The sequence below is a fragment of the Osmerus mordax genome, chromosome 2, assembly GCF_038355195.1.
Source record: "Osmerus mordax isolate fOsmMor3 chromosome 2, fOsmMor3.pri, whole genome shotgun sequence".
NCBI classification, from domain to species: domain Eukaryota; kingdom Metazoa; phylum Chordata; class Actinopteri; order Osmeriformes; family Osmeridae; genus Osmerus; species Osmerus mordax.
The window spans coordinates 19,752,061-19,779,435 of record NC_090051.1 but is presented as its reverse complement, the minus strand read 5'-3'; the positions used below and the strand labels follow the sequence as shown (position 1 = coordinate 19,779,435).

Genomic DNA, 27,375 nt, shown 5'->3' with positions numbered 1-27,375 from the left:
CCCTGGTCCTCGGAACCCCCCTGACCTCACATCCAACCCTGGTCCTCGGAACCCCCCTGACCTCACATCCAACCCTGGTCCTCGGAACCCCCCTGACCTCACATCCAACCCTGGTCCTCGGAACCCCCCTGACCTCACATCCAAGCTTCGTTGTGGCTGCTTGGATCTGGATTCGACGAGCTCACCCGGTGCTTGTGTGTCCCAGGTGCATCTGCGGCCTGTTGAAGAACAAACCTCGCATCCTCGTCACTCACCAGCTGCAGTACCTGAAGGCTGCGGACGAGATCCTCGTCCTAAAGGAGGTGCGTGTGTCTGTGTGTTTCTTATTTACATTTACATTTAGTCATTTAGCAGACGCTCTTATCCAGAGCGACTTACAGTAAGTACAGGGACATTCCCCCGAGGCAAGTAGGGTGAAATGCCTTGCCCAAGGACACAACGTCAGTTGGCATGACCGGGAATCGAACTGGCAACCTTCGGATTACTAGCCCGATTCCCTCACCGCTCAGCCACCTGACTCCCTATAGTCTTATAGTTCCCCTATGTTCAAAACTGTAAACACACCTTGGTAGTCCAACGGAGCTCCTGTGGTCCTACAGGGCCACATGGTGGCGAGGGGGACCTACTCTGAGCTGCAGGGCTCCGGCGTGGACTTCACCTCCCTGCTGAAGGAGGACGAGGACGAGGAGCAGGACAGGGCCACCCCCGGGGCCCTCTCCCGCTCCCCTCACACGCTCTCCCAGAGCTCCATGCTCTCCCACACCTCCTCTGTGCAGTCCATGATGGAGGGAGCAGACCACCTCCCCCTGGTAGGTACAGACCCCCAGCATCCTCTCCACTCATAACAACCTCCTTTTAAAAACTTGCATGTATGGAACTGGTTCGTTCACCGTGCTGCCTCCCCCTTACCTCCACTAGAGGGCAGTGCTCACCCTCAACTCGCAAACTCCCCCCCCCCCCACCCCCCCCCCCTCGCTGTGTGGTAGAGTTATTCAGTGGTGAATGAGTGGCTGCACTGAGAGCCGTGCGTGTGTTTGTGTCCGTAGCCGGCGCAGCACATGACTGAGGAGAGCCGCTCGGAGGGCACCATCGGCCTGCGTCTCTACCTCAAGTACTTCAGAGCCGGGGCCAACTTCCTGGTGCTGCTGGCTCTCCTTCTCCTCAACCTGCTTGCTCATGTGAGTGGCTTCCCACGTTTTGTTTGAAAATTGATTGTTTTAGGATTGTTTTATGCCTAATTGTAGTTGCACTTGTCATGTCACACATTTTGTGTTTTTTTATTTTTAGATCAGCTATATACTACAGGACTGGTGGCTGGCCTATTGGTAAGACACAAAAGCCTTTTTTAGTTTCTAAAAATGCACTGTACACTTAACATCTTCTCAGTGTATTTCACGTTCCAACAATTTCAGATTTTCTTTCAAAACTATTTGTTCAACAGAATACAACTGATTCTGAGAGTGTGTGTGATTTTCGTTGCTATACTCTACACTGCTGGTTCGAGTATAGCCTTGTGGCTCTCTTTTGGAACACATTTCCTTTTATATGTGCCCACAGCTCGCGTCTTTCATCCATTGATGCCTGCAGTGTTTATTTGTCCTTGTGCTCTTTTAAATCCTGTCAGGGCCTCTGAACAGCAGCACCTCAATGTGACAGAACCCATCACCAACAGCAGCGCTCCTCAGCATCTGGACCTTGACCTGTACTTGGGTGTTTACGCAGGTGAGGCACAGTCAGAGCACATCCCTTTGTGTGCTATCGAGGCTGTGAAAAGCCTCAGGCATTCACCTCACGTCTCCACACTTGTTTGACTGTGGCCCAGTCCTTCAAGGCCCAGTGTGTGTGTTCCTGGGCCTCAGCTGTTAGATAGGAGGGCTTCTCGTCTTTTCCCTCTAGCGTTAAGACTGCCCTGATTGTCTTGCCTTGACTCCTCACCTCTTCACAGTTCCTGGTTTTTGTATTCAGAGTTCAAACTCGCAGCCAGGCCTGAAAGTGAAGCACCGTGGGGGTTTGTTGGGAGCTCTTCTTCTCTGGGGTTTGTCGTGTGTTCAGCAATGGTGCGAAAGCGCCCCGCTTGTCCTTCCTCTGGGGGCTTGCTGTGGCTGCATGGTGATGGATCCCACCTTGTGCGTTGATCAGGTTTGACCGCGGCCACCATCCTGTTTGGCTTCCTGCGCAGCCTGGTTTACTTCAACGTCCTGGTGATGTCGGCGCAGACTCTGCACAACCGCATGTTCAACGCCATCCTGCGCACGCCTGTACGCTTCTTCGACGTTCATCCGATTGGTAAGGAGTTCTGTTCTCTCTGAACACACACGTTCTCTAGGAAGGATCCACATATCTAAGACTCAAACACAGCACTCTCTTTAGCGGATGAACAGTTGATGGTCAGGAAGACGTAGGTCCTAATAATAGGCTTTGATTATGAGGATTGGCCTGGGTTGGGACCTGCTGTCGTTTACAGGATGTGTTCACTGTTGTCCACTAGAGAGCAGGCTACAACTGGGACATGGCCGCGTCTACGTCAGTTCAAGGACAGAGAGAGCACTTATACTTCCTCACCACACTCAGCAGGCTGTTTGTTTAAGCGGGCCTTGGAACCGGACAAGTATTTCTGCAGCTTTTTATAGGATAAAAATGATTTTTGATTGCACGTTGCATTCCTCCTATGATTAAATTGATGCTAGATCAGCTACTGTTCAGGAACATTGTGTGTGTGTGTGTGTGTGTATATATATATATATATATTATACTTATATGTGTGTGTATGTATTAATTGTTATTATTGTTTTTGTTGTTATTATTAATATTGTTACTATAATTATTATTATTATTTGTAACCTATAATTATTTAAGAAGTACTTAATATGTGCATACAGTATATATGATATAATTATCACAGAATGAACTGGAGTGCAGAGGTTAAGCGGTAAACCTTAGAAACAGCCAATCAGCTCAGGACAGCGATGTCCTGAAGACTCTGCCGTGTGACGGGCTCTCGTCATCAGAGCCGGTGGCTGAGGGGAAACGTGGGGCCAGACCCCCTCAGGTGGCTGAGGGGAAACGTGGGGCCAGACCCCCTCAGGTGGCTGAGGGGAAACGTGGGGCCAGACCCCCTCAGGTGGCTGAGGGGAAACGTGGGGCCAGACCCCCTCAGGTGGCTGAGGGGAAACGTGGGGCCAGACCCCCTCAGGTGGCTGAGGGGAAACGTGGGGCCAGACCCCCTCAGGTGGCTGAGGAAACAGCTCCTTTCGTAGGTGTCACCTCTTTCACTACGGAGCGAGAAGAGGGCTATCTGTTGTACCATGAGCCAGAACAAAACACACAACAAAACAGGAAAATGAATACTGTTTGCTGTAGATGTTGGACAGTGAGGTATTTGAACGGCTGAGTTGAGCACACATGGGTATATTTGTCCAGTGCGCTGTGACAGAAGTCTTTGATTCTTTCATTAGCTTTGTAGGTTGGAGCTGTTTGGACTGAGTCTGGAGTGGACACATCTTATAACTGTGCAAACACTAGCGGCATACAATACATTTGAACAGAAAAAGGCCATATAAACAATTGAACCTCCGACATCTTTAGCACTTAGATAAATTATTCCCCGTACAATTTTTAAATTGAAACAAATTGTGCCGCAAAGGTGATGCCAATATCAACATGTTGATAGAAGCTAAGTTGACTCGATGATGTCATAGCCTTTTTGTCATTCAGAACCAAAGTCTAATGTCAACTGGACAACTTGGCTAACTTAAAAAAAATAAAATAAAAAAATCCCCAGTCCATTGTTCACTTGTCAGTGGATAATTACTCAGTCTAATCTCTCCATAGTGACACGCATGTCCGACACAATCGGCACAGTTGGGAGTTCTGTGTATAATGAGTCACAATAAGCTGGTAACACAACTCTAAATATGATTTGAGGGTGTTCGGTAGCTTGTGGTTTCTGCTGGCATTAGTACTGGGTGTAGCGACATACTGTTTCTTTGGATGAGTGTGTTAGAAGCAAACACCGGGCCTTAACCTTCTGGGTTAGTTTTTACTGCTGCCGTTCTGTTCTGTGCTTGCCTACCTGTCGGCTTATCTGGGGTGTGTCTCCCAGCTAATCTGCACATAGGAGGAGTGCAAACACTTTGAATAATGTAATCATCTTTTTAATAGTGCAGTCAAGGAGACTCATAACAGACGCTGATATCTGATGGCTGTTGTGTTGCTATCGGTGACCGTTGTATGGCCGGTCCAGTCCCAGACTAGGAAACGTGTCCAATGTCTGTGACTGAAGTTGAGCTGGATAACTTCTCTGAGTGATGATGACCTGCTTACAGGCCGGCATCTCTACTGGAGATCAAACAGAAAACTTGCACAGCCAAAGTCAAGATGACTTTCATCTCTGTTAAACATGCCTGTTGAAATGAGTGGAAAGATAAAGAAAACACATTTTTCTTCAATGTTTCCGTTCCAAAGTTCCACTTTTCTGTGTTTGCAGGCATCAAATGTTAACAGGTTACTTTTTACACTTGAATCAGATTACAGGTGAGCCGAGGAGAATATTAAGCTTTTGTTATTGTCAATTCTGGAACTGTATTACAGCCTTTTTTTTTTTTTTTTTTTTTCGTTTCCTTCCTTCCTCCCTCGCTCTCTCTTTCCTTCCTCGCTCTCTCTCTCATACTCCCTGCTCCATCATGTCTGCCATTCCCTTGTGCTACCAAAACAAGTGTGAGTAATGCATTTGTGATTGTGCATGCGTTGTTAAGGATTTGACAACTGTTTACACATGGAAGTGATGGGTGCTGCCGCTCGACAGGCCCTGTGTTTGTTACTGACTGAGCTAAAGGTTACCGCCACAGGCTCCTTCGGCTCTGTCGCGCTCGCGGCATGGCTTGTTGGAACAAAGGAACAAATCGTTTGTGAAATATGAGTGATGGATCGGTATTGTAGCTGGACTGTATCAAGCGGTGTAATGTGTGCATGTGCCATTTGGCTGAAAGACAGGCGTTCTTGTGCCTGTGGAAACGTAGCTGCTTGACAATAACGGAGCCTTGATGTTTGGTAAGAATGATTGAACAGGATCATAGACTACTCTAGACGATTAATGCCTAATGTCAACCATCCTCTGACATCCTGGTATGGGTGTACTTTGAATTTTTACAATTATGAACACGTTTGTTCATTGTGCTACCCAACTGAACATGTTCCCTGTGGAGCAACACACACACACACACACACACACGCACACAGCAGTGGATGTGTTGAGCTGATGTTGATCCCTGTAATTTAGTGTCATTGAGTGGGCTAATCCCCTCAGAGACAGCAGGCCCAGACTCCAGCTCATCAGCAGACACACACACACACACACACACACACACACACACACACACACGCAAACCGCCGTCATCTCGTATCTGCAAAGATGTCACTTAGTGGGAGCTGTCAGTCAGCTAACGTAGATATAGGAAACTTAAGTAGCCACTTGCTACATCGCCGGTACAGTATGTCACAGCGGTGGCGTGTAGCTAGTTGTGTCTGCGGAGGCAGTGTTTTTAATGTCTATATTCCCTCTGCAGAGTTGGTGAGTGGAGGAGATAGGGGGTGAAGGTAGTGCAGAGAGGATGATGATATCGGGGTGTGTAAATTGAATGTGGAGATGGAGCCGTGTGTGTGTGTGTGTGCAGTGTGGCTGATAGGGCTCCCCCTCGCTCGCCACTTCCACTATTTAATTGCATGAAAGGGAAGGAGAGGAGATTGCAGGAGCCTGGTGGTGTGAGCGGAGAGAATGGATTTAGAATGTATTAGTGTTGGCAGCGAGGTGCCAGCGGTGGGAGGCTAGCCGCCCCCGGGCTCCTGGGCCCCGCCACCCACGTGCAGGTGAGTTGTGGCACCTCAAACCTGGGCGGCCCCCCTCCTCCCCCCCTCCTCCCCCCTCCTCTATTATCGCGCCCGTGTGGCTGAAAAGGGTCCTGGCACCAGGTGGGCCCCACACACGATGGGCCTCTCAGTCGCCCTCTTATCTAGATGTTTACAGGGAACGACGATTAGCCACACGCCCCTGCTCCAGTAGGACCCCACTGTTCCACTGCTTCAGCCGGGACCCGGAGCCCGGCCTGCCTAACGCCTCCACCCAAGGGGTCGGCTCGGTTTGGGAGGGCTTGATACTTCCCCGGCCCCCGAAAAAGTGGTGCAGATCACCCCCGGAGTCCCCGAGCATGAGAAATTGTTTGATACTTAAATGCAGCTGATATCCTGAAACGTCGATTTCCCCCCCACCCCCGCCCCCTCCACACAATAGGTGATATTGTTGACAGCCGCCCGTAGTGATTGAAGCCATTGTCCCCGACCTGTCTTAGCTCATAGGCATTTCCATTTGCTGGATGTCTTTGTGTAACTGCATCGCTGTAATGCATCTCTCCTATAGTGAGCCAGGACTGGAGTCGATGCTTTCCCTCATCAGAGCTGACGTTAGCCCACCTGCTCGTCAAGCAGCTGATTGTTCTCTGATGTTCTAACACCCTCAAACCATGGTATGATGTAACCAGGAGTAACGTGTTCCTTCCGAGCGGCCTTTTGTTTGTCCGACACGCATCGATTTGGGTCATCTATGGCTTAGACAGTAACATTACATACACATTATAGGATATTCCAAAGGCACAGTTTGACAAACGTAATTCTCTTCTTCTCTGTTGCCAAAATGCGAGCGGGGCGACGCTCTCCGTCTGTCTGGCGGAGGGAACGGCAGGAGCGGCCCGCTCCTCCTCTCCTCCAGCCCTCCCCTCAGGACGTCTGCATGCTAAAGGGGCACTCACGCTGTGAATACGATTAGCCTGCCTCCGAGTGTACAACATGCTTACGCCACTTGACTTTGAATCGGCGCTGATTTGGAGCATTGCTGGTTTGTTGTGGGGGGAATAATGCTCCGGCTGGGCTTATGCGATGGCTGTTATGGGGAGCCCGTCCTCGTCTGCATGCATGTTTTTTTCGGAGGCGGGAGCGGGGTTCGGGATAAAGCTGTAAGCTGCTTACGGCCGTGGAGATTACGGGGGTGATTACAGGGCCCACCTCCATGGGACACACTGGGAGATGCCAGGAAACTTTAAGGTCAGCGCCTTACTGGGCTCTTACTCTGCTCCCACTGGAAAAACCTCCACATACCCATGTACATGCCATCCATGCTTAGACCCTCCCCACACACACACACACACACACACACACCATCATGCCCTGTGCTTGTCACTGTGCCAGCAAGAACAGCAAATCGACACAGGCGGGATAAACGGGGGGACAAGCCTGGGGGACTCAGCATCTGTACAGGGTGTCTTAGACCCAGACTTGGGCTCCACACTGTGGGTTCACAAACGGGTCGTACTGGGCAATGGCGGCCCGTGAAAAGGTCAAGACATTGATCCGGTTGTTCCAGAGATGTTGAAACGGTTGCGCACGCTCAGTAGTTTCCTTTGAACCCGTGTCTAGTTCTAGAAAGTGGTGTTAGAAATGTTAGAAATCTTGAAGTCTGAAGTCTCCCTCCAAGACCTTTTGAGATAGGACAGCCTTTGCTGCCTGCCTGCCTGCCTCGGGGTTGGAGACTGTGGATAGGCTATTACCGGGGCCTGAGGTAAACACAGTAAGTGAGCAGCTGGAGAGTAATCTTCCGTGGTCTGGGATCGGGCTGGGAGGAGGAACGTTTCTAAAGGAGCCACAATGAAGGTTTGGAGGAGCACCTGCGCTGCCTCGGCCGGGATAATGAACACCTGAGCAGATTGGAGGCAACTCAATTAAAGTCATTGACACTGCCAGTCAGGAGAGAAAGGCATGTACGTAGCTTCTGTTCCGTCTTTGTGAACAAACAAAAGACTCGCCAATGTATTCAGTTCAGACTAGGACAGCCTTTATGTAATCGAGGCCAAATAATGATTCTTTGTTTAACTTCGATAGGGCTCCCTGTCCACCTGATATCACGCTCAATGTATATGATTTGGCCTAGACTCGAGTAATAGAAAGTCAGTTATGAAGTGGCAACTGACTTTGTGAAGGGGGGGGGGGGGATGAAATAATTATTGAGAAAGGTCTTGCGTTGTTTGGAGACGTATTAGCTCATGGATTACTACGTTTTTTCAGTGTGTGGTTTTGTTTGCAAATATCTGGTGAGCTCATTCAAGGTAAGATCCAGTGTGACTTGAAATGAGTCATATCTTTTCCTCCCTTTGAAAAACATTCCACAGAAGACTCATGATCTTTTCACTGGTCGTATTAGCAGAACACTCCAACGATAAAAGGCACTGCAGTACTAATGCTGTACGGATGTTTGCTCTCCGGCAGCTAATGCAAATAATCATCACACACCACTGGCAATGAAAACGCTCAACTTTACAAAACCATCCACCGATGGATCAGTGGAACACCCGACTAATCAGTGACCCCGTGTCTCTTGTCTCCCGTCATGCACCAGGAAGAATCCTCAACAGGTTCTCCAAGGACATCGGCCAGCTGGACTCCCTGCTGCCCTGGACGTTTGTGGACTTTACCCAGGTGAGTCTCACCTGGGTGGCTTCAGCCCCAACCCCCCCCCCCCCCCCCCCCACCCCCCCCCCCCCCCCACCCCCCCCCCCCCGGCCTCTGCCTCGACCGCCGCCGGGGCTGCATGGGGAGGCCATTTCATGCCTGGCTAGGCCTGCTTTGTGGTCCGGGTCCCCTAATCTGGAAACAATTACTGTAGGATTACCTGGCAGCGCGGCCCAGCGCCTGCACAGATTTAATAAAAGTGTCTGCACACAGGTCCAGGGCGTGGCTCCCTCAGTGTGGCACGACACTGGAGGCCTGGCCTCGGACTGTGTCGGGGGACTAGGCAAGTGATTGGGAGTGAGAAAGGTACCACGGAGGACATAATGGCGACAGGAAGATGGGCCAGATCTGGGGACAGTGAGGGAGAAGGGAGGAGAAAAGAAGGGGATGATCTCCTGAGTGGGGAGAAGAGGGAGTGAGCAGCAGTGTGTGGAGAGGTAAAGAGAGCGGGGTGCGGGGGGGGGGGGGGAGACACAGAGAGAAAGAACGAGGAGAGAGAGATCGGCGGAGAGAGAACAGACTGAGAGCGAGACTGAGTGTAAGATGGAGGGAGATAGGTGGCGGGGGGGGGGGGGGGGTGATAGAGGAGGACAGGTCAGTTGAAACTGATAGAGACTAGAGAGGGACTTGCCCAGCTTACCGTGATCCTCAATCCCCACCCCCCCCCACCCCGGTCCGTTGCTGGCTGGTTAGCCAAGGGCCACCCTGACGCATAGCCAGGTAATGTTACCGAGCGCCACCACACCACGCCGAACAATCATCTCCCAGGAAAGCCTGCGGAGATGAGCCAGCTCATGCACCTAGCGCCACAAAGGAGGGAATGTTTGCAGCACAATCCCAGTTAGGGGAGCAGGCGTGGCTCGTTGGTCAGGGCCGAAGAAAAGAACAAAGCTGCTCTGAAAACGAATCCCTCCTCCACAATGCCTGAGTGATGTTTGTGGCAGATACCCATCTCACCGGAGACAAAAGCCATCTTAAACGCTGAAAGCACAAAAGCTCATACCTACAAAAGCTTTTTGTCCACCATGGTCCCCCCCCCCGCTATTTTGATAATATGGTGAATAATAGTCTGTGTAAAAGAGTAATGTTGTGGAAGGCCTTTAGCTTCAGCAGGAAAACTGTGAAAGCTGACTACTGTAGGTCACGTGTAGCCAGGTCTTATTTATCCAGAATGTCATACCGTTTTTGGAGCAACAATAATGTACATAAATCATAACTTATCTAAAGGTGTTTGTTGTGATATTTGTTTTTGCAGTGGGAAATCAGGCCTAGACAAGCAATTCTAGAGCTAGGCAGTTTTTGTGTTTTTTTTTCTTTCTCCAAACTTGGAGCTGGCTAGTTACCTCGTGGGCACTATGTGTGGTGGGACATTGTGTGTGATGATGCACAATGTGCTCTTTTGGTGCAGTGGAAAAATGGGAGCGCTTTGTGAAGGGGACAAAGGTGGCATCATTTGGACAAAGGTGGCATCATTTGGACAAAGTGCTTTTGTTTGGCCTTCTTTCTGCCCTTGTTTGCAGGTGCCTTTTATGGAGCAGCCTTTAATGCTTTCAGGAAGGAAGATTTTCACTCTTTTTATCAAAGTATTAGCCGGACAGAGAAGCTGCTGATCCTGACCATTGTTGGCCATTCGTGGAGGGACATTTCCCAACAGTCATTGTTTAAATGGTTGTCAGGGGGGAATAAAGTGAAACTTGATAAACAATGCCCTAACGGGTTTATCTCCTCTGAGGGGAAAGGCCAGCCTCTGTATGGGGATTTGCATGGAAGCTGGCCTCTTTATGGTGGAGTGAGCACTTCACAGCCATCAGCACTCCCCCCATACAGGCCCAACAAGGGGATTCCCTCTAGTTTGGGGGAGGAGTCTGTGTGTGTGTGTGTGTGTGTGTGTGTGTGTGGAGGGGGGGGGGGGGGGGCTGTAGCTGGGAGGGGGCATGGGGGACCTCTGTGCATCCCAGAGGCCAATTTCTTCACAGGTCTCATTTAGGAGCAATTTAGTATATATTGAAAAAATGTGCCCTTTCTCTTCCCTTCTTTATGTTACGGGGACAAAGACAGAAATGTCAATTAAAAGCACCTCAGGCAGAGGGGACGGTGGGCCTTTGTGTGGCCTTGACCTTTAAATCCTGGGTTGCCTCTCCTTTCACACCGGGGGTGGCTGAGGGCGAGGGGGGACAATGAGGGGTGAGGGAACACGGGGGCCCTTTCAGAGGGCCGGGCCCGGGCCAAGGCTCCTGACCACGTCACGCCACCGACTGTGGGGTCCCAGGCACATCCATGGCGTCTTCCTAACCATCCAAATTGACTTTGTCAGCTGCATAATCGTCCTAAGATGGCAGGTTTGTGCGGCGGGGAGGGGAGGGCGGCGCTGAGGTTGGAGCTAACGGTGATCTGTATTTACTCCTTACGGTTTTAGCGGCCGTGTCAGGGCCTTGTTAGGGCAAAATATTCCTATTGGTCTGCGTGTGGGCTTGAGTTGAGCTGACCCTGGTCTGACCACTGTTTGAGCGGTTACAAGCAGGAAGAAGGTCCCTCTCTCGTAAATGACGGCATGGATCCGTCAGTGTTGAGCGGAGAGGCCCCTGTGTGTGGAACGGCAACAGCTTGAAGACACACACACACACGCACACAGACTCAGGGCAGTGATGGCCATTGTTTGGGAACAGTGGCGGGTGGACGGGAGGGTGAGACTGTATATTGTGGCACATTGTATGTCGGGCCTCTTCGGTGGCTTTGTGGGATATGAGAACTGCTGACGTAACCGCGAGTGCTGTAGGATGGGATTTCAGAGGCTTTCTCTGGAGCCTTTACCAAGCGGGTGACAGGAGAGAGGAGGAATGCTCTGGCTCCAGGCACAACACATACCAGGTTAGTCAGAGTCACATAGGAGAGGGACCACGATGGAAATATAACCGCCATAAATACCTATTGAACATTGTTATCCGACAGGCCCATTGTCTCTGTGTGCAAGGTGGAAAAACACAAGAGTGACACAGAAAAGGAGAGGCCAAAACACTCTTTTCTTTTGGTGTTCACATGGGCAGTACATCTCCGACGGTCATGCTCGTACGAGTTCCTCGGTTGAAGTTCATTATTTGTGTCACAAAAATTGTTTGTGTGTGTGATACACGGAGAGCCAGTGTCCGTCAGCAGGGGTGTGTTTTGAGTCTGCGTCTCAGTGGGGGGGGGGGGGGGGGGGGGGGTCACGTGATGGTGGGTGCTGGCCCCGGGTGAAAAGCTCCCAGTGTCTGTGTGGTCTCCCATGGCACTGTCCTGGCACCTCTCCTGACTCAGCCATGCTGGACTGCCTGGTGCTACTGGAGCCTGGGAACCCAGGCTGGCTAGCAGCCGCTCCCTGGAGACAGACGCCAACACCGCCTCTCTCCACCAGGGGGACGGGGCTCCCGCGCCAGCCTCCACAGTTGGGGGTTCGTTGTCGCGTTTAGTGTGTGGTTTACTGTTTTATTTACTTGCCTGTGAGCTTCCAGAGACTGTGTGGCAAAAGAAAATCTGTCCTTGACACTTTGTACAATTGTGAACTATGGCTTGTGTTCATTGTTGGTTTCTGTAAGCGTTTGTATGTTTGTGTGTGTGTGTGTGGGAGTGTGGAAGGGAGGTCAGAGAGAGATTGTATGCTTGTGTGTGTGAATGCATGCAGAGCATTGGGGCAGCTGCTTTTGGTGGATACTAGTGATTTATAGTTGCGAGAGAGATAGCAAGACAGAGAGAGAGAGAAGGCGTGTGTGTGTGTGTGAGCGAGAGTGCATTTCAAAGCCTTTCTCTTATTTCCAAAATGGGGGGGGGGTTAGAAATCAGCAGCTTGACTGAGCCCAAATAAGTGACTTCTCTTACCTTTTCACCGCGGACAAAGGCCTAATCCTGGGACTACTTGAGCCACCAATGTAGACAGCGACCGAGACCACCACAGAATGTGTCAGGCCCTCCTCACCACACACAAAACACATTGACTGCGGCTTTATGAAGTGAAAATGTCCCCGAAAGAGAAAATGTGAAGGAGGTGTCCAGTCATTTCTCCCTAAGAAAAGCCACAGCATCTGGGCATTTAGAACTGAAATAAAGGCCGAACCCGGTGCAGAATGGACTGAGTCACCACTATTGTCCCAACCTCCAAGTGGAACGGTCTTGTTTTGTTTCAGTACCACTGACCCCTACATCTTATTGTACCAGTCTGTCAGAGAAAGTGTGTGGCAAAAAAAAAAAAAAAAAGATCGGCGATGACAGAGGATTTTGTTTAGCATGGAATTCAGTTCGCCCCCTCGCCTCTCCCTCCATTTCCCGTTTTTGTTTGTGCTTTTTTCCCAGCGGCTGCGTCTCTTAGAAACACTGCATGCTGTCACTGCATAAAGGGAGGATGAAAAAGGAGTTGTAAAGAAGCGTACTGGTTCCTCATGTCCGGGGGATGTTTAATTAAAGGGAAGTGTTTATGTTCCGCTGTGGAACAACAGTCGATATCAGAGCCGAGCACAAATATTGCAATTAACTTTAATTTTCTGAATTTATTTGGACATCAAAGACCAGATAGTATCACCTGCAAAATAAAGCAATTAGGGTCAGCAGAGATGTGAATGGTCTCTAGGCACAGCGGTGAGCGCTGTGTGTCTGAATGGCTGAATCGCATGCCTACAGTAGCTTTCTTTTCTTGCTAAAGAGCAATTAGAGTTAATGCTTTATTTAAACTGTTTGTATACAAAAGCTTTTCATCCACTTTTATGTTCAGCGGGCTGTGGCTCGGGGAGTTGTCCGTTCCTGTGTGGGTGCTGGGAGGAGGGGAGGAGGAGGAGGGGGGGGGGGGGGGGAGGGGGGGGGGGGGGGGGGTCAGTGGTCACTATGTGATGTTGGTGGGGGGGGTGTCACTACTGCTTATCGGGTTCATCTGTGTGTAGTGTGGGTGGGGGCAGCGGGCTTCTCTGATGCTGACACGATAACGGGCAGACCAGGCAAATGGATCAGATCAACTGGGGTCTTGGCGACAGTGGCCCCTTGAGTGCAGGAGAGGAGAGGCTGGACTCCTATCTAATGGTTCCAGTTCCTGCTAAGACTCTCCTCAGATGAACCCCCCACCCCCCACCCCCCCTGTCTGAGCCTGTCCCTCCCACAGGCCCCCCCCCCCCCGCCTGATCTCTCTCCAAACATCCACTAACGACTCGGATAAACAAGAGTTCACAGTACATAATCACACAGGGTGTGAAATATGTTAAGCAAATGTAGGGCCCTTTTTAAAGTGTAGACACAAATCCATGTTTGGAGACTGGTTAAATAGTGGTGTGCCACTATTGGAGGTTGGATAACATGCAGTAATAGCCTGCGTGCTCACATCTCACTTTGCAGTCCAGCGGCCTCCCATCATAGCCCAGATTGAAACTTATGTAGTGTGAAATTCTCAGGATCAGTTGTGCTCAGTAGTTTTCACTCACTGCTTGATTGTGTGTGCTCCAGCACGGCGATGGTGAGACTGGTAATACCCTCTTATCTCCACTGTAAACGGAATTGAGTGGCTTTTCATCATAAAACCACATTGAAAGTGATCATGCTTAAACGTGCGCTTAAGCGTCAGATAACATCCGTAATTAAGGTGCTAAATTAAATTTTCATCTCTGAGGGCTAGTAGGAGACCATTGAAGGTAACAAACTTATCCTAATCTGTTCCTTACAGGAATCATCTCTAAGGTTGTCTCTAATTTCAGGGTGTAAGATTTCAATTTTATCAGCCATCAAGAAAATATGAAATATGCAGTACAGGATATCTTGGGAGTTTGGAAAGTCTTGGAAAGGGACTCTTATACGTATTTATTGTTGTAAACAAAGTTAACAGTTGGGTAAAAAAAACAAGGCTTACTATTATTAGAGGTCTACTCATTGTGTTGTGGTATTGTCACAAACAATTATTATTAGAGGGCATTAGTGAGTGGATGCAGAGGATACAAAGTACCTTCTGAAAGCATTCAAACGAAACCACCAGTCAGAACAGAGTGGGACAGTGTCTTGGTGCCATGTCACTGGGCCGCACTCACATTTAGGTATCAGATTGCATGTGGCCAGTGGTCTAGCTGTGTCAGATAGCCAGCCATTAACAAGAGTGACGAGTCATTGTGTTGTTGAGGGCTGTGTGGTTTGGCTGCGCCGTATATCAGACACCCACTGTGTGGTTCCCAGAAGCCTCTGCCAGTCAGAGTGACGATGCCCATTGGCCGGGTGCTGTGCCAGGGGGACTTAGGGCCGAGGTGTTGAAGAGGAAGTCCCTGGGAACGGGGGCTGTGAGTCACACAGGAAGAGAGCCCAGTTCTCACCTGCCTCTAAGTGTGAATTAGTGCCTTGGCTTCCCTCCCCGCACACAGCGAGCCACACAGCCTCTGTGTCCCGCTGCCGTCACCCAGGCAGTGGTGTTCCCACACGACAACAACAGCTGATGGGCTTCCACTCCTGCCATGCTCAAAGCTCTGTGGTAGCCCACAAACTAATGCTGGGCCCGTTCCGAGAGCTGATGATGATCTCCCCCCCCCCCCCCTCCTCCCTGTGTCTCTCGTGTCCTCAGGTGTTCCTTCAGATCCTCGGGGTGATCGCCGTGGCGGCCGCCGCCATCCCCTGGATCCTCGTCCCCGTCGCCCCTCTGCTCGTCGCCTTCCTGTTCCTCCGCCGCTACTTCCTGCGGACCTCGCGAGACATCAAGCGGCTGGAGTCCACCAGTAGGTTTCTGCGGGGACACGTCCGTTTGGGCTCGCAGACAAAGGCAGAGCACGGGAATGCTAATGGACCATTGAAGAAGCTCCCGGGTCTATTAGCATAAAGGCTAAAGGTAGCTGTGGCCCATGGCTTGCCCACACACAGCCCATTCAAGTGCAGAGAGTTTGTGACATCACATACAAAGGCGGTGAAGGCGAGCGGGCATGGCTGGGCCATGGCAGCAACTAGTTCATCCTCCCCACTCTGGGCTGATGGCCCAAAGGCATACAGGAGGACAGGTTCCCTGATCTTAACGAACAAAAGTGCTATTAAGAGGCTCCAAGGAAACATTCAGGCTTTGTCTCTGTTTTTAGAAGCCAAACACATCTTAACAAAGCCCTCTCAGTGGTGGCCCTTTCTTCAATGGAGGTTGTGTGAAGCTGAGGTCATATAAAGGGGTTTGCATGGTCTATTTTCCATTGAAATGTGCAGGTGTTATCATATCAACTTGCATATTCTGCCTACTTCCTATAATGAATGGCAGGCAGACATAAAGGACGGGGGGGGGGGGGGGGTGTCATTTTCAAGCTCAATGTCCTCGAAAAAGGGGAAAAAAGAGAAATCCTGTACATTCTGGGAAATGGATTGGAGGTTTGTCTGTGCAGCTCCTCAGCCCCCCCGATTCTGTCTCCTCCAGCTCGGAGTCCTGTCTTCTCCCACCTGTCCTCCTCCCTCCAAGGTCTTTGGACCATCCGTGCCTTCAAAGCCCAACAGAGACTACAGCAAACCTTCGACCAACACCAGGACCTCCACTCTGGTAGGAAGTACTCCACCGTCAATCGTTGTTTTTGTTTGTTTTCGATTGATCCCCAATGCACATCACGGTGTCATGTCTTAACATGTTTGCCTCCTGGTTCTCCCGATGTAGAGGCGTGGTTCCTGTTCCTGACTACCTCACGGTGGTTTGCTGTGCGTCTGGATGGGATCTGCTCCATCTTTGTGGCCCTCACTGCCTTCGGATGCCTGTTCCTCAGGGATGGTACTGTACCAGCCCTTCAATATAAATACTCAACTTGACACAATCTTGGTGGAACCTGCGTGTTGGGGGATGAGTTTAACTCGGTGGTAGAGCATTTGTCCTCTTGATTTCGAGAGGTCACGGGTTCAAATCCCCCCACCTGTACGTAGCTTTTTGATCAAAGCTTCTGCTGAATGAATTGATTCTTGTTGGAGGATCCAGTGTTGTGTTTGTCTCCGTTCCCTGGTGTGGCAGACATGGAGGCCGGGGGGGTCGGCCTGGCGCTCTCCTACGCTGTGACCCTCATCGGGATGTTCCAGTGGGGGGTCCGACAGAGCGCCGAGGTGGAGAACATGGTGAGAACCCTCTCTGACCTTCACCGTGATCAAAACGTACACCGTGTCTTCTCACCGGCCTGCTTTGGTTCATCTCTGAACCTCCAGCGGGATGACTGATGGGAGGTTTGGTTGTGTGGATTCTCATGTCCCAGATGACGTCAGTGGAGCGAGTGGTGGAGTACTCCGAGCTGGAGAGGGAAGCCACCTGGGAGAGCGAAAAACGCCCTCCAGCTGACTGGCCTAAAAATGGCGTCATCATTTTCGACCAGGTCAACTTCTCCTACAGCCTGGACGGCCCCGTGGTCCTGAAGAACATGTCAGCCATCTTCCGATCCAGAGAGAAGGTTCGAGGGGGTCCATATCTTCCGGCCCACTATCCCATTGTCTACACACCCCAGTCGCTGAAGTTGATATGCAGCCTGTGTAATAGGTGTAGGCCTGTTCCTTTTCTATGTGTCATTATTTTTCTAATCAATTATTGAAGGACCACCATATTGTGCTGCGGAATCCGGGGGAATATACCATTTGTGATTCATGGAATACATATCATGTAATTAAGACTGCTGAAGTGGATCCGTTTGTTCCCATTAGCATTCTGGGATACCTGACAGTGACAACTGTTTATTCACTGTACAGAGAGAGGGGGGGAAAGGAGAGAGAGAGAGAGAGAGAGAGAAAGGGGCGGAGGACGTTGGTTGGGGTTTGTGATTGAAACCCCAGTGTTTATTGCGGGGGGTGTATTTTGCATGGCTATGGTTGGCCAGTGCGGCTGATTTCACAATGGATGGGTTGATAAGTGGAGAGGCCCGGGTGGCTGGCAGGCTGGGGGAGGGCTCGTCACCCGGGCGCCGTGGGGCTGAAAGGCTTTGTGCATCATGACAGTCCCCCTGAGACCGTCTCACACACGGAGAGCAGCACCTAGCATTCGGAGGACTGCTTACACCCCCCGCGCTGCACACACACACACACACACACACACACACACAGCTCAGCCCAGAGAGAAACCAGGCTGGGTTAAACACAGAACAATCTAAATGTTCTCTGTAATGTAATAATGTATTGACTGTTTTATTCAAAGGGATGTGCAGTCCAGAGGGGATAGAAAAAGCGTTGACCTTTTGATCTGCAGTCAAATGCTCTTAACCACTGAGCTGTATCCACCCTAGTCATGCCTATACTGGGTTACTAGTTTGCTTGTCTTTTTCTCACGTTTCGTAGTGATGTATTGTAGTGATTGGAAGAGGTGGTTTCCAGATTGAATTTAGATAGCCTTTTGTGTTCTACGTTTGAATTCATAAGGAAATGTGATATTCCTGATCAGTTAACAGCCTCTCCCGACTCGTGTTTCAGAATTGAGGTAAGAACCTATAGAACGGAAGAATGTTACCGGTGGAACAGGGCTGGTATGCATACACGGTGATAGCATCAAATCCTGTCATGTTAACTTCAGGAAAAACGCAGCTGTTTTAATGTCAGCCCTATCGTGTGCTGGCTTGTTAATAACTGATACCCGGATAGCTGCCAGTAAGAGGCATCTTGGTAAAAACACGGCCTCTCATGTAGAACTGGTTGTTCGTGTCTTTTACTGTAAGAACATAAAGGACCCCATTTACAATGGTGCGATCGAGAGAAGTCAGTTTATGAATGTCAGCTGTCAGCGTGTATGCAGATTGTCGTCAGGGGAAGAAAAGAAAAAACGACTTCATTCATCTTACATTTAGTCATTTAGCAGACGCTCTTATCCAGAGCGACTTACAGTAAGTACAGGGACATTCCCCCGAGGCAAGTAGGGTGAAGTGCCTTGCCCAAGGACACAACGTCATTTGGTTGGCATAGCCAGGAATCAAACTAGCAACCTTCTGATTACTAGCCCGATTCCCTAACCACTCAGCCATCTGACTGATCTTAGAGGGGGGCCTTGGTTACGCCGTGAGCCTTGAGGAATACGAGCTACCAGCGAAGGTTCCGGAGATAAAGGCACGCTGTCCTCCGCAGGTTGGCATCGTGGGGCGTACGGGCGCGGGGAAGAGCTCCCTCATCTCTGCCCTGTTCCGCCTGGCGGAGCCTGAGGGCCGCATCTCCATCGACGGCGTTTTGACCTCCGAGTTGGGCCTTCACACCCTGCGCCAGAAGATGTCCATCATCCCACAGGTACGGGCTCACTCCTTTACGGCTCTCGTGTCTGCATGACAGAGGACAAACTCCAACCATCAATATAAAGGTTTGACCGAGATGTTTATTAGTACGAGCTCGGATCATTAAACCATCCCATCCTAGTGAGTCGGGGTTCTAATGAGGGAAGTGGGTAAGTTACAGAGTCACTTATACACAACGGAGTAAACAAGGACAAATATAGTTTCCATGGAATACTTTTCCTTCTTGGGTCTTAAGATGGAATGCTCCAGTGAATGGGGAGAGCTGATTATACCGTAATCATCATGCACTGGTCGTCCCAACTGTCACCTCGCTGTCTCAACCTGGAGGCTTAGTGTCATATGTAGAACTGCGTGGTCCACCAGATGACCTGTGACCCTGGTATGACGGGTGCCAAGTCTGAAAAATCCAATGTTCACCTTTCCTCTCCTATATTCCTGTCTGGTCTTCCTCTACCTGTGACCTACTGTGCTACAGTCACAGTTTGTCCTTATCACGCTTATCTATCTTAGGATATCGAATCACTTTTGATGTTCAGATACAAACGGTTGTCCTACCGCAATGGGTGTTTTTGAATTGTAGTTCCACCATGACACAACTGTAATACTAGTAACAGTGCCTCATCAACTCTTCCTGAGTTCTTCATTGAGGTAGTCGGGAGAGGTTTTCATGTCCCTGGCGTTCCCTAGGCATGATCCACACTCCTCAGGCAGGTGAGCCACAGAAGCCATCACACCTTGGCAGAGTTTACCAGTCCTTGTCACACGGCTGTCTGTCTGAAAGGCAACAGACAGAGCCATCCCAGTAGAATTACAGTCATCACTCAGGGCTTGACGGAAAGTGAGACAAACGGATGCCTTGAGACAGTTTAACTCGACTTCCGCTCGTCGAAAGTGATACGGCATTAAGAAGAAGGCCGCCCGCGGGAGAGTGTCAACAGAGTGGAGGGGGGGGACTCCTCCCACGGGCCGCTCCGCGAACAGAGCCGCTCCCCGTCACTGACAGAGGATTAGCCCTCTACTCCCCCAAACCCAGGAAAGCTGCTTAAGAGAGGGCGGCTCTCCCCCAGCCTCACAGTCAAAGTCCCCAAAGTACCTCAGACAGCAACACTTTCAGCGCCCCAGTCTTTTAAATTGCTGCTCGATTGCAGTCAAGATGCCCTAAACGGGTCGATTTTAATGCTTTTCTCTATAGCGACTCAATTCATCGTCACGTTTCCAGATTAGGTTTTTCTCAAACAGGTGTTTGTTTTGCTGCAGGTTTTTGAACTTGTATGCAAACAGAGTACCTCCGATTAGCAATCCTGCATCTCTATTGTCAACTGATTTTGACTGTAGAAATGTTGACTTGAAAAATTGCCAAAAGATTTAATATGACAGGTATTACTTTACCAAGACTGGGTCTTGTCTGCTATTTTAGAATTTTTTTTACACTTTCCCAATAGAAAGTATTCACTGATTTACAAATGTACATTTAAAAACCTTTTATTATATATATATTCCAATGCTATATTTCAGAGTAAAAGTGATATTCACTCAGCCTTTCAAATGGAAAATAACTTGTTGGCTTACCTTGTGATGTGCGATCTTCAGATTGCGAGGTGCATTCCATATGTTGCCAGTGAGCTGTTCCACTATTCTTCACTCTCCCTCCGATCTGATTATGATAAACTTCTATTAGTATGTGGCATTAGAAAAGAATCCATTTCAGGTTCTTTTGAAATCTTACGAAGGAGTTTTCAGTCAGAAAAATGAATTCTGCAGCAAACAGAGGGCTTAGAATTGTTGGAGCACATAATCGGTCTATGGAAAGTTGTGCTTGAAAGCAGTTTTTCCAACTGAACATTGAATCCTCAATTAAACTGTGTCACAAAACTAGTTTGAATTGGGACTCCTGGCTTAATGACAAGGCAGTCTGCCTGTGGCAGATGGAAAGCTCATTGGGAGTAGAGAGGTGGAACATTTTAAGGCTAGGGAGACAAGGATGAACCTCCGAATACAAAAAATTCTCCCTCTCTTTTTTGGGAATCTGCTCAAGAGTTGAGCAGTTGCCGTGGGTTTCAGGGCCAACACAACAGTCTGTTGAGGCGTGTGAATCTGTGTTTGCATTGTGTGTGTGTTGTGTCCTGAAGCTGTGTTAGTACTGCTAACCCAGTGTTGGCTCAGAGGCTTTGACATGCCCACAAGCACATACTGGGCTGTGTACTATATGAGTCACTGTTCCTAACCTGGTTTGGGTAGCACAGCCTTGAGGCTCCACCCTGTCAGCCCTCTCCTGCACCCACCTCTACTACCTCCCTGATCTGCCAGCCCTCTCCTGCACCCACCTCTACTACCTCCCTGATCTGCCAGCCCTCTCCTGCACCCACCTCTACTACCTCCCTGATCTGCCAGCCCTCTCCTGCACCCACCTCTACTACCTCCCTGATCTGTCAGCCCTCTCCTGCACCCACCTCTACTACCTCCCTGATCTGTCAGCCCTCTCCTGCACCCACCTCTACTACCTCCCTGATCTGCCAGCCCTCTCCTGCACCCACCTCTACTACCTCCCTGATCTGCCAGCCCTCTCCTGCACCCACCTCTACTACCTCCCTGATCTGCCAGTTGCCAGGTGAACATGTGTATCTTGATCAGAGGTCAGATTAGTGTCAAGAGTAAGCGTGATTTATCCTCTTTCCTTGACTGCATTGTGGATCCTGACAGTTTCTCCTTGTCCTCTGCTATCTCTATTGATGCCCGTTCACACTCGTTAGTGTTTCGTTTTTATTGTCATTATGACCATTAAAGGGTCATCAAACCCGTCGTTTGTTGTGCAAGAAAGCGCTGTAGTATTTGCTTACTGATAAAACAATGAGGTAACGAGACTATGAATATGTTATCAGGCTTTAAATTGTTATGTGAATGGGTTGGCGTTTGGTTTATGACCAGGGAGGAGATGGTCCATGTACATTAAGCACTGTGCTCTGGAAATCACTTTTTTCCTCCGAACAGGTGGTCTGAATATCTTAACAGAGCTGGCATGCGAATGTGGCTGGACTTGTGTTTGTCAGGTTTTAAAGCAAACACCAGGGCATGCTGGGGCACAGCGCCTAGAGGTCGAGGTGTTTCCACCGCACTATAAAAACGAGCTTTATTTACCTTCTGAAGATGGCTGTATGGCTGAACTTTGGCACAGGTGTGGACTGTGGCTCACCGCAAGAATACACTTACTCACAAACACATCGAATGTTTTACAGGTTTCTACTTTCTACAGTTACATGTTAAATACAACCGTTTTTTTCAGGTTATTCCTGAATGATTTTCCTCGTTTCCAGCCAAACTTGATTCCCAATACACTCTCCATGAAACCATGGAGTCACCTACAGCTTTCCAAAAATAAAAAGATAAACATAGTAAAGGAGGCCTGGGGACTGAATGAGGCTCCCGAGTGAGGCGTCGCAGGCCTTTTGTAAAGCCCTCTCCCTCACACACAGCCCCAGCGCCTCTCTATACAGCCTGTCTTAACCCTTTCAAACGTCTTCCCTGGTCATTATCTTAACCGGCCATGGCCTTCCCTTTCTATATCCATCCATCCCCATGCAGGACCCAGTTCTCTTCACGGGCACCATGAGGAAGAATCTGGACCCTTTCAGCCAGCACACAGACGAAGACCTGTGGAATGCACTCCAAGAGGTACTCCGGCGTGGCCGTGAATGGCTCTCCCTCCCCAGCCCAGGGGGGGGATCCCTCTGTCCCGCAGCACAATGCTCACATTCAGCCTCCCCTGCTCGCCACAAGTCATGGAAGGGAAATCCCATTAGGGCCGTGGGGCCCAGCTCAGTGTGCGGCTTGTAACTGGGAGCCATTGAAAGTACTGGGGGGGGGGTGGTGGGGGGGTGGCAGGGGGGGGGGGGGGGGGTGTTTGGCCAGTGAGGCCGGCTGGGATGAGGGCTCCCCCCACAGTGGAGGGTACAGCTCCTGGTTCTGATCCTGAATGGGTTTGGTGGCCTGGATTAAAGCTCGAGGCTGGCCACAAGGCAGCAGTGGCCAAGGTCGCCCGTGGGCCCGGCCCTCGCATTGTTCCAGGCGGTTAATGGGTGTGTTTGGATGCCCCCCCTTTTTAAAAGACGTCCCTGGCAGGAGGGCTTTGTGGCCGGGCTAACGGAGGGCGGTGGCCTCGGCGCTCTCTCTCTCTCCCTGCAGGTGCAGCTGAGGCCTGCCGTGGAGGAGCTGCCCGGCCGGCTGGAGACGGTGCTTGCCGAGTCCGGATCCAACTTCAGCGTGGGTCAGAGGCAGCTGGTGTGCCTGGCCAGGGCCATCCTCAGGAGGAACCGCATCCTCGTCATCGACGAGGCCACCGCCAACGTGGACCCCAGGTCTGGGTTCGGGACACAACGCCACATTTCACGTGCTGCGATAATTACAACAACAACAAAAAGTAGCCACTGTAGTCTGTTTTACCCTATTTGTTTACCGTAACACACTGCATGTACCGTAAATTGCCCATGTGCGGGAAAGTTTGATTTCAAAAGCGGGTGTAAAAGTTTCAACACCTTCCATGGGGAAAGCTCTGGCCTCTGTTACTGACACTGGAACTCAACACCATAACCTCTCATCCAGCTGCACATACCTGCTTTGGGATTAGCCATTGTTTTGATGTGTGAGTAAAACCCCTGCCTTGGGGTGTTCAGGAGGAGAGCATTGTCTGGGTCTGGTTAACGAGGTGTTGTGTTCCATCCTCCTTCAGAACCGACGGCTTGATCCAGCAGACCATCAGGGAGAAGTTCAGGGAGTGTACAGTTCTCACCATCGCCCACCGGCTCAACACCATCATCGACTGTGATAGGATACTGGTAAGAGTCAGCGAGAGAACCAGACTGTGATTGGCTGAACGCAGGAGCCAGGCAGATCATCTTCAGTCCACATGCTTGAAACTACTACAGTTTTTCAGTCCTAAACAATGGCATGGTTCTGAAAAGGCTTTTCAGTCCATCCTCTTGAAAGTTGCTCTTTCATAGCGGTGGGATATATAATGAAACCCTTGTATCCACTCTATAGAACAGCTTTGTATTGTACTGTACAGTGCCTCTAATACCCCCATGGTCAGGGCCAGAGAAGTATTACTTTTAACACTGTCAGGACTTGTAACATTTTACCGCCAGCTTCTCTGGAGATGGTATTCTATCTGTTTCTTATCCTATCCATGCGACAGCCGGCCACGCCTGTCCCTGACCCGGGCCCCTCCAAAGGCCACTGACAGCCTGTGCTCCACGCCACTTGATCCTTGGCCTCAACCAGGCCACTGCCTGCAGAGGTGCCAATTAGTGCCATTTATGGCAGCGTTTGTTTCCTGCCCTGGGTGGACGCGAGCTGACCTGGTGGCTTCCTGGCCGGTGAGAGGGGTGGAGAGAAAAGCCAAATGTCACACAGCGGGGACCTTTCCACACCTGAGCTCGTGTCAAATGCCCCCAGATTGTCAGGCTGTCGGCTAAAACAGACCCGGGGCCCACCTGAATTGCCCCGTCCAAAAATGGTAGGCTGCGCCCCCGAGGAAATGGATTGTAGCAACTATGCGGCCTGCGTTCTCCACTGAGCTCCTCTTTCATCTGCTACAGTGTCCCACCGCTGATTACATAGGACGTGTTAGCGCTTCAAAATGACTCCCAAAGTAGTTGTTTCCTGTAGTGTAAAGAAGTCTCTTCTTGGTAAAAATGTTTCCATAATATAATGGCAGGTTTTTGTCTGAGCCTTGTGCCTGAGCTGGTCTTTGTTTGACTCACATGGCATGCGATGACTAAGAAACGATGGCAATTTTCTTAAGTGTACAGAGGGTGTGATTGTTGGCTTTGTCAAAACGACCACCCTTGCAGTGCTGAAACACACGGTGAAAATGCACAGACAAGCACGTTTACACCCCATCTCTGGTCTGCTTCCACAGTCACATCACTGTCAGGCTGTGTCCATTGTCCGCAACACTGTCGGCCAGAAACGAGCCCTGGTGTGTGTTGTTGTCGTGACTCACTGGAATTGGCGGGTTCGGAGCAGTGGAGAACTACTGTTTCCCTCTTAGCCTGCACTGTCTGTTTGTCTCTCTCAGCATTGAATCCGCTGAAGGCTAGGTTTTTCTAAGCGGTAAAGTATACCACGTACAGTGTCTCACGGAACACACCCTGCTGTGTGCATGATTGCAGGTTCTGGACGCAGGGAGGATCCAGGAGTACGAGGAACCGTACGTCCTGCTGCAGAACCAGGACGGGGCTTTCTATCAGATGGTCCAGCAGACGGGGCGGGCCGAGGCCGCCTCTCTGCTCCACGCAGCCAAACAGGTAACCCGGCAACACCTGTCTTTGCCCTGACTCGGACCCACTGATCCAGGGCTCTCCCTTTAACAACAGACCTCGTGCCTCTGCGCCAGAACAACACAGGCCAGCAACAGGAAAGAGTTCCTTGCTGATGTACAGAAGCTTTGAGTCCATTCAGATTGAATGTAATTTGTTCTACCTTCACTGATCTGCAGTACAGTGATGCCGTAGCATAACTTTAATCCCATGAGTGAAATTTCCCCTTTTGTAGTTTTTTGACATGGGCTGATTTTATCATACAGTAGGAGCCGTCCATATAATCTGTTTTTCCTAAATGTAATTTTCCAATCGTTTGAGAGATCATTCCAGAACAGCAGCTTTTTTTTCCCACCCTATATCTATCTTGAAATATTGGCTTTAACTTTGTCTCGATTTCGGATAAACTTTCTATGGGGATTACTGTAATGGAGAACAATTTTTTTTTTCTTCTTTGAAATTCATTGGTGATGTATTTCCCCTTCAGACCCTCTCCAGATAAGGACGGGGTATTCATCGTTCAATTCCATTTTTATGTGCGTCTGTCTGGGACTACAGATACGATATTGCAACTTCAAACAGGTCTTTGTGAAATAAGAAAAAGTGGGCATCATTTCATTTTCTCTCTGTCCCTCGTACAAATTTATCAGGAGAACTGTATCTCCCAACACCACAGACTGAAATGGGCGAAATACTGATTTCAAAACGACTCGGCACACTGAGGTATTATTTGGTGTCGTCTTACCCTGCACACTGGCGGAATGGTCGAGACATTGTTCAGGCCCTTACGTCTCCTTTCTATATTGTGGGGGTGTTCTCTCTAGATCAGATTACTCCAACTCCCATAACCGTCTAGCACCACTTATTAAATACTGAGGCGCTTCACAAACGGAGTGTGAAGTTTCTATAGTTGTCAGTCAAGGTTTAAATATACTTAACCATCTGATACCGACCTCTCGCTCCTTTTGTCCGAGCTGAATGAGAAGCTCTGAGTTAGGAGTCGATCTGATGTTGTGACCAACCCACTTTCACCTGTTTTCTTTCCTCTCGTGCATTTTTTTTGTGTTGCCATAGAAGTTGGATTTGTCGTCGCGCCCTTTTGTCTGTGTAAAACCATCTTTTTTTATGTTTTCGAACGAGCTTGGAGCCATCGGGCTGATTTTGGAGGTGGCTGAAATAGGTTGCGTATGTTGTTGTTTAGCCAGGCTACACAGAATATCTCACACTAGAATCCAGTGTGGAGAAGCGAAGAAAATCTATCCAGATTATTGTTGTAATGATCTGATACATTTCCCTGTGAAAGTCACTGTTGTCGTGAGACCAAAATAAGCATGTCTTGCTTCATAGCGGGAGACTAATAGCTGAACAGGGTGCAGTATCTGTCGTTCACAGACTTCCCATCACATGACTGTGTGCAGTAAGGAGTGACGCTGCTCTCCTGATCCCCCTCCAGGTTTACATGAGCAAAGGTCGTCCCAATGAGGCCAACGGGCTGAGTGCCGTGAGCACCAAGGAGGGAAGCAGTGTCGTCTTTGAGACAGCTCTGTGACAGCCTGCAGACCTACCTGACCCTGCTCTGTGACAGGATGGAGAGCCTCTCAACACCAGAGCTCACCAAATAATCACCCAGTGCTCAAATGTAAAAGGCCTTCAAGATATTTTTTACATGCAACCCATGACTGGCCTGATGGCACTGGGCTCACACTAAACATATGAAAATGTTTCCAAGAAGTTTGTGCCTTGTGTTGGAACAAGATGCTGTTTTCCTGAGTGTTTGTGTGTTTGTTGTATTCATGTTTTAGGAAGTGGTTGGATGCAATGTGTTATTGGTCAAGTTAAAAGTTGGTTACACAATGTAAGTTATTTTAGTTAAAACAAACTATTGAGTTTAGTGAGCACTGAGTTTTATGCTTTTAATGACAATCGGTCTGTACTTTCAAGAATTGTTGGATACAAGTGGAGCCAGAGTGGAGACATTTACTGTTATGTTCAGTAATCATTGTGCCTTGATCAGAATAACGATCCTTTGTAATTGCGCTGTTTTCATTGATTGTCTTAAGGCCTGATTGGTCTCCTTGCACTTTGAGAAGAAAGACTGCATTGCTACCTCTTGGATCAGGCTATTGAATCACAGTCAGACAGGTCATACAGTATGTGGTTGCTGTAGGTGCATTACATTTATATCTGTTACTCGAGATTACCAAAAAACGTGAAAATAATGCAATACCTTGAATGTTCATGACTATTGGTTATTCTTTACATTTACATAAGGAATGTAGAATTGTCAACCTGTCTGTCCTACTGTGAGTATCTAA

The 27,375-nt window shown here is 49.6% G+C and overlaps 1 protein-coding gene across 2 annotated transcripts in view; it reads left to right on the top strand.

The window, feature by feature from the left end:
* Positions 1–26,867, top strand: part of LOC136963065 (ATP-binding cassette sub-family C member 4-like) — a 32,444-nt gene extending 5,577 nt beyond the window's left edge. The window contains exons 14-31 of one of the 2 annotated variants that reach the window (XM_067257063.1): positions 206–302; positions 600–809; positions 1,047–1,178; positions 1,288–1,325; positions 1,625–1,722; positions 2,140–2,286; positions 8,441–8,520; positions 15,107–15,257; positions 15,932–16,051; positions 16,163–16,273; positions 16,508–16,608; positions 16,743–16,934; positions 18,586–18,741; positions 22,326–22,415; positions 22,926–23,098; positions 23,470–23,575; positions 24,914–25,048; positions 26,514–26,867. In XM_067257063.1, coding sequence (XP_067113164.1) covers positions 206–302; positions 600–809; positions 1,047–1,178; positions 1,288–1,325; positions 1,625–1,722; positions 2,140–2,286; positions 8,441–8,520; positions 15,107–15,257; positions 15,932–16,051; positions 16,163–16,273; positions 16,508–16,608; positions 16,743–16,934; positions 18,586–18,741; positions 22,326–22,415; positions 22,926–23,098; positions 23,470–23,575; positions 24,914–25,048; positions 26,514–26,609 — 2,233 coding nt within the window. In that variant the 3' untranslated portion in view covers positions 26,610–26,867. Of the gene's footprint in view, positions 1–205; positions 303–599; positions 810–1,046; positions 1,179–1,287; positions 1,326–1,624; positions 1,723–2,139; positions 2,287–8,440; positions 8,521–15,106; positions 15,258–15,931; positions 16,052–16,162; positions 16,274–16,507; positions 16,609–16,742; positions 16,935–18,585; positions 18,742–22,325; positions 22,416–22,925; positions 23,099–23,469; positions 23,576–24,913; positions 25,049–26,513 lie in introns of those variants that run through there. The other variant, XR_010878964.1, reaches the window with a different exon arrangement.
* The last annotated feature ends 508 nt before the right edge of the window (positions 26,868–27,375 follow it).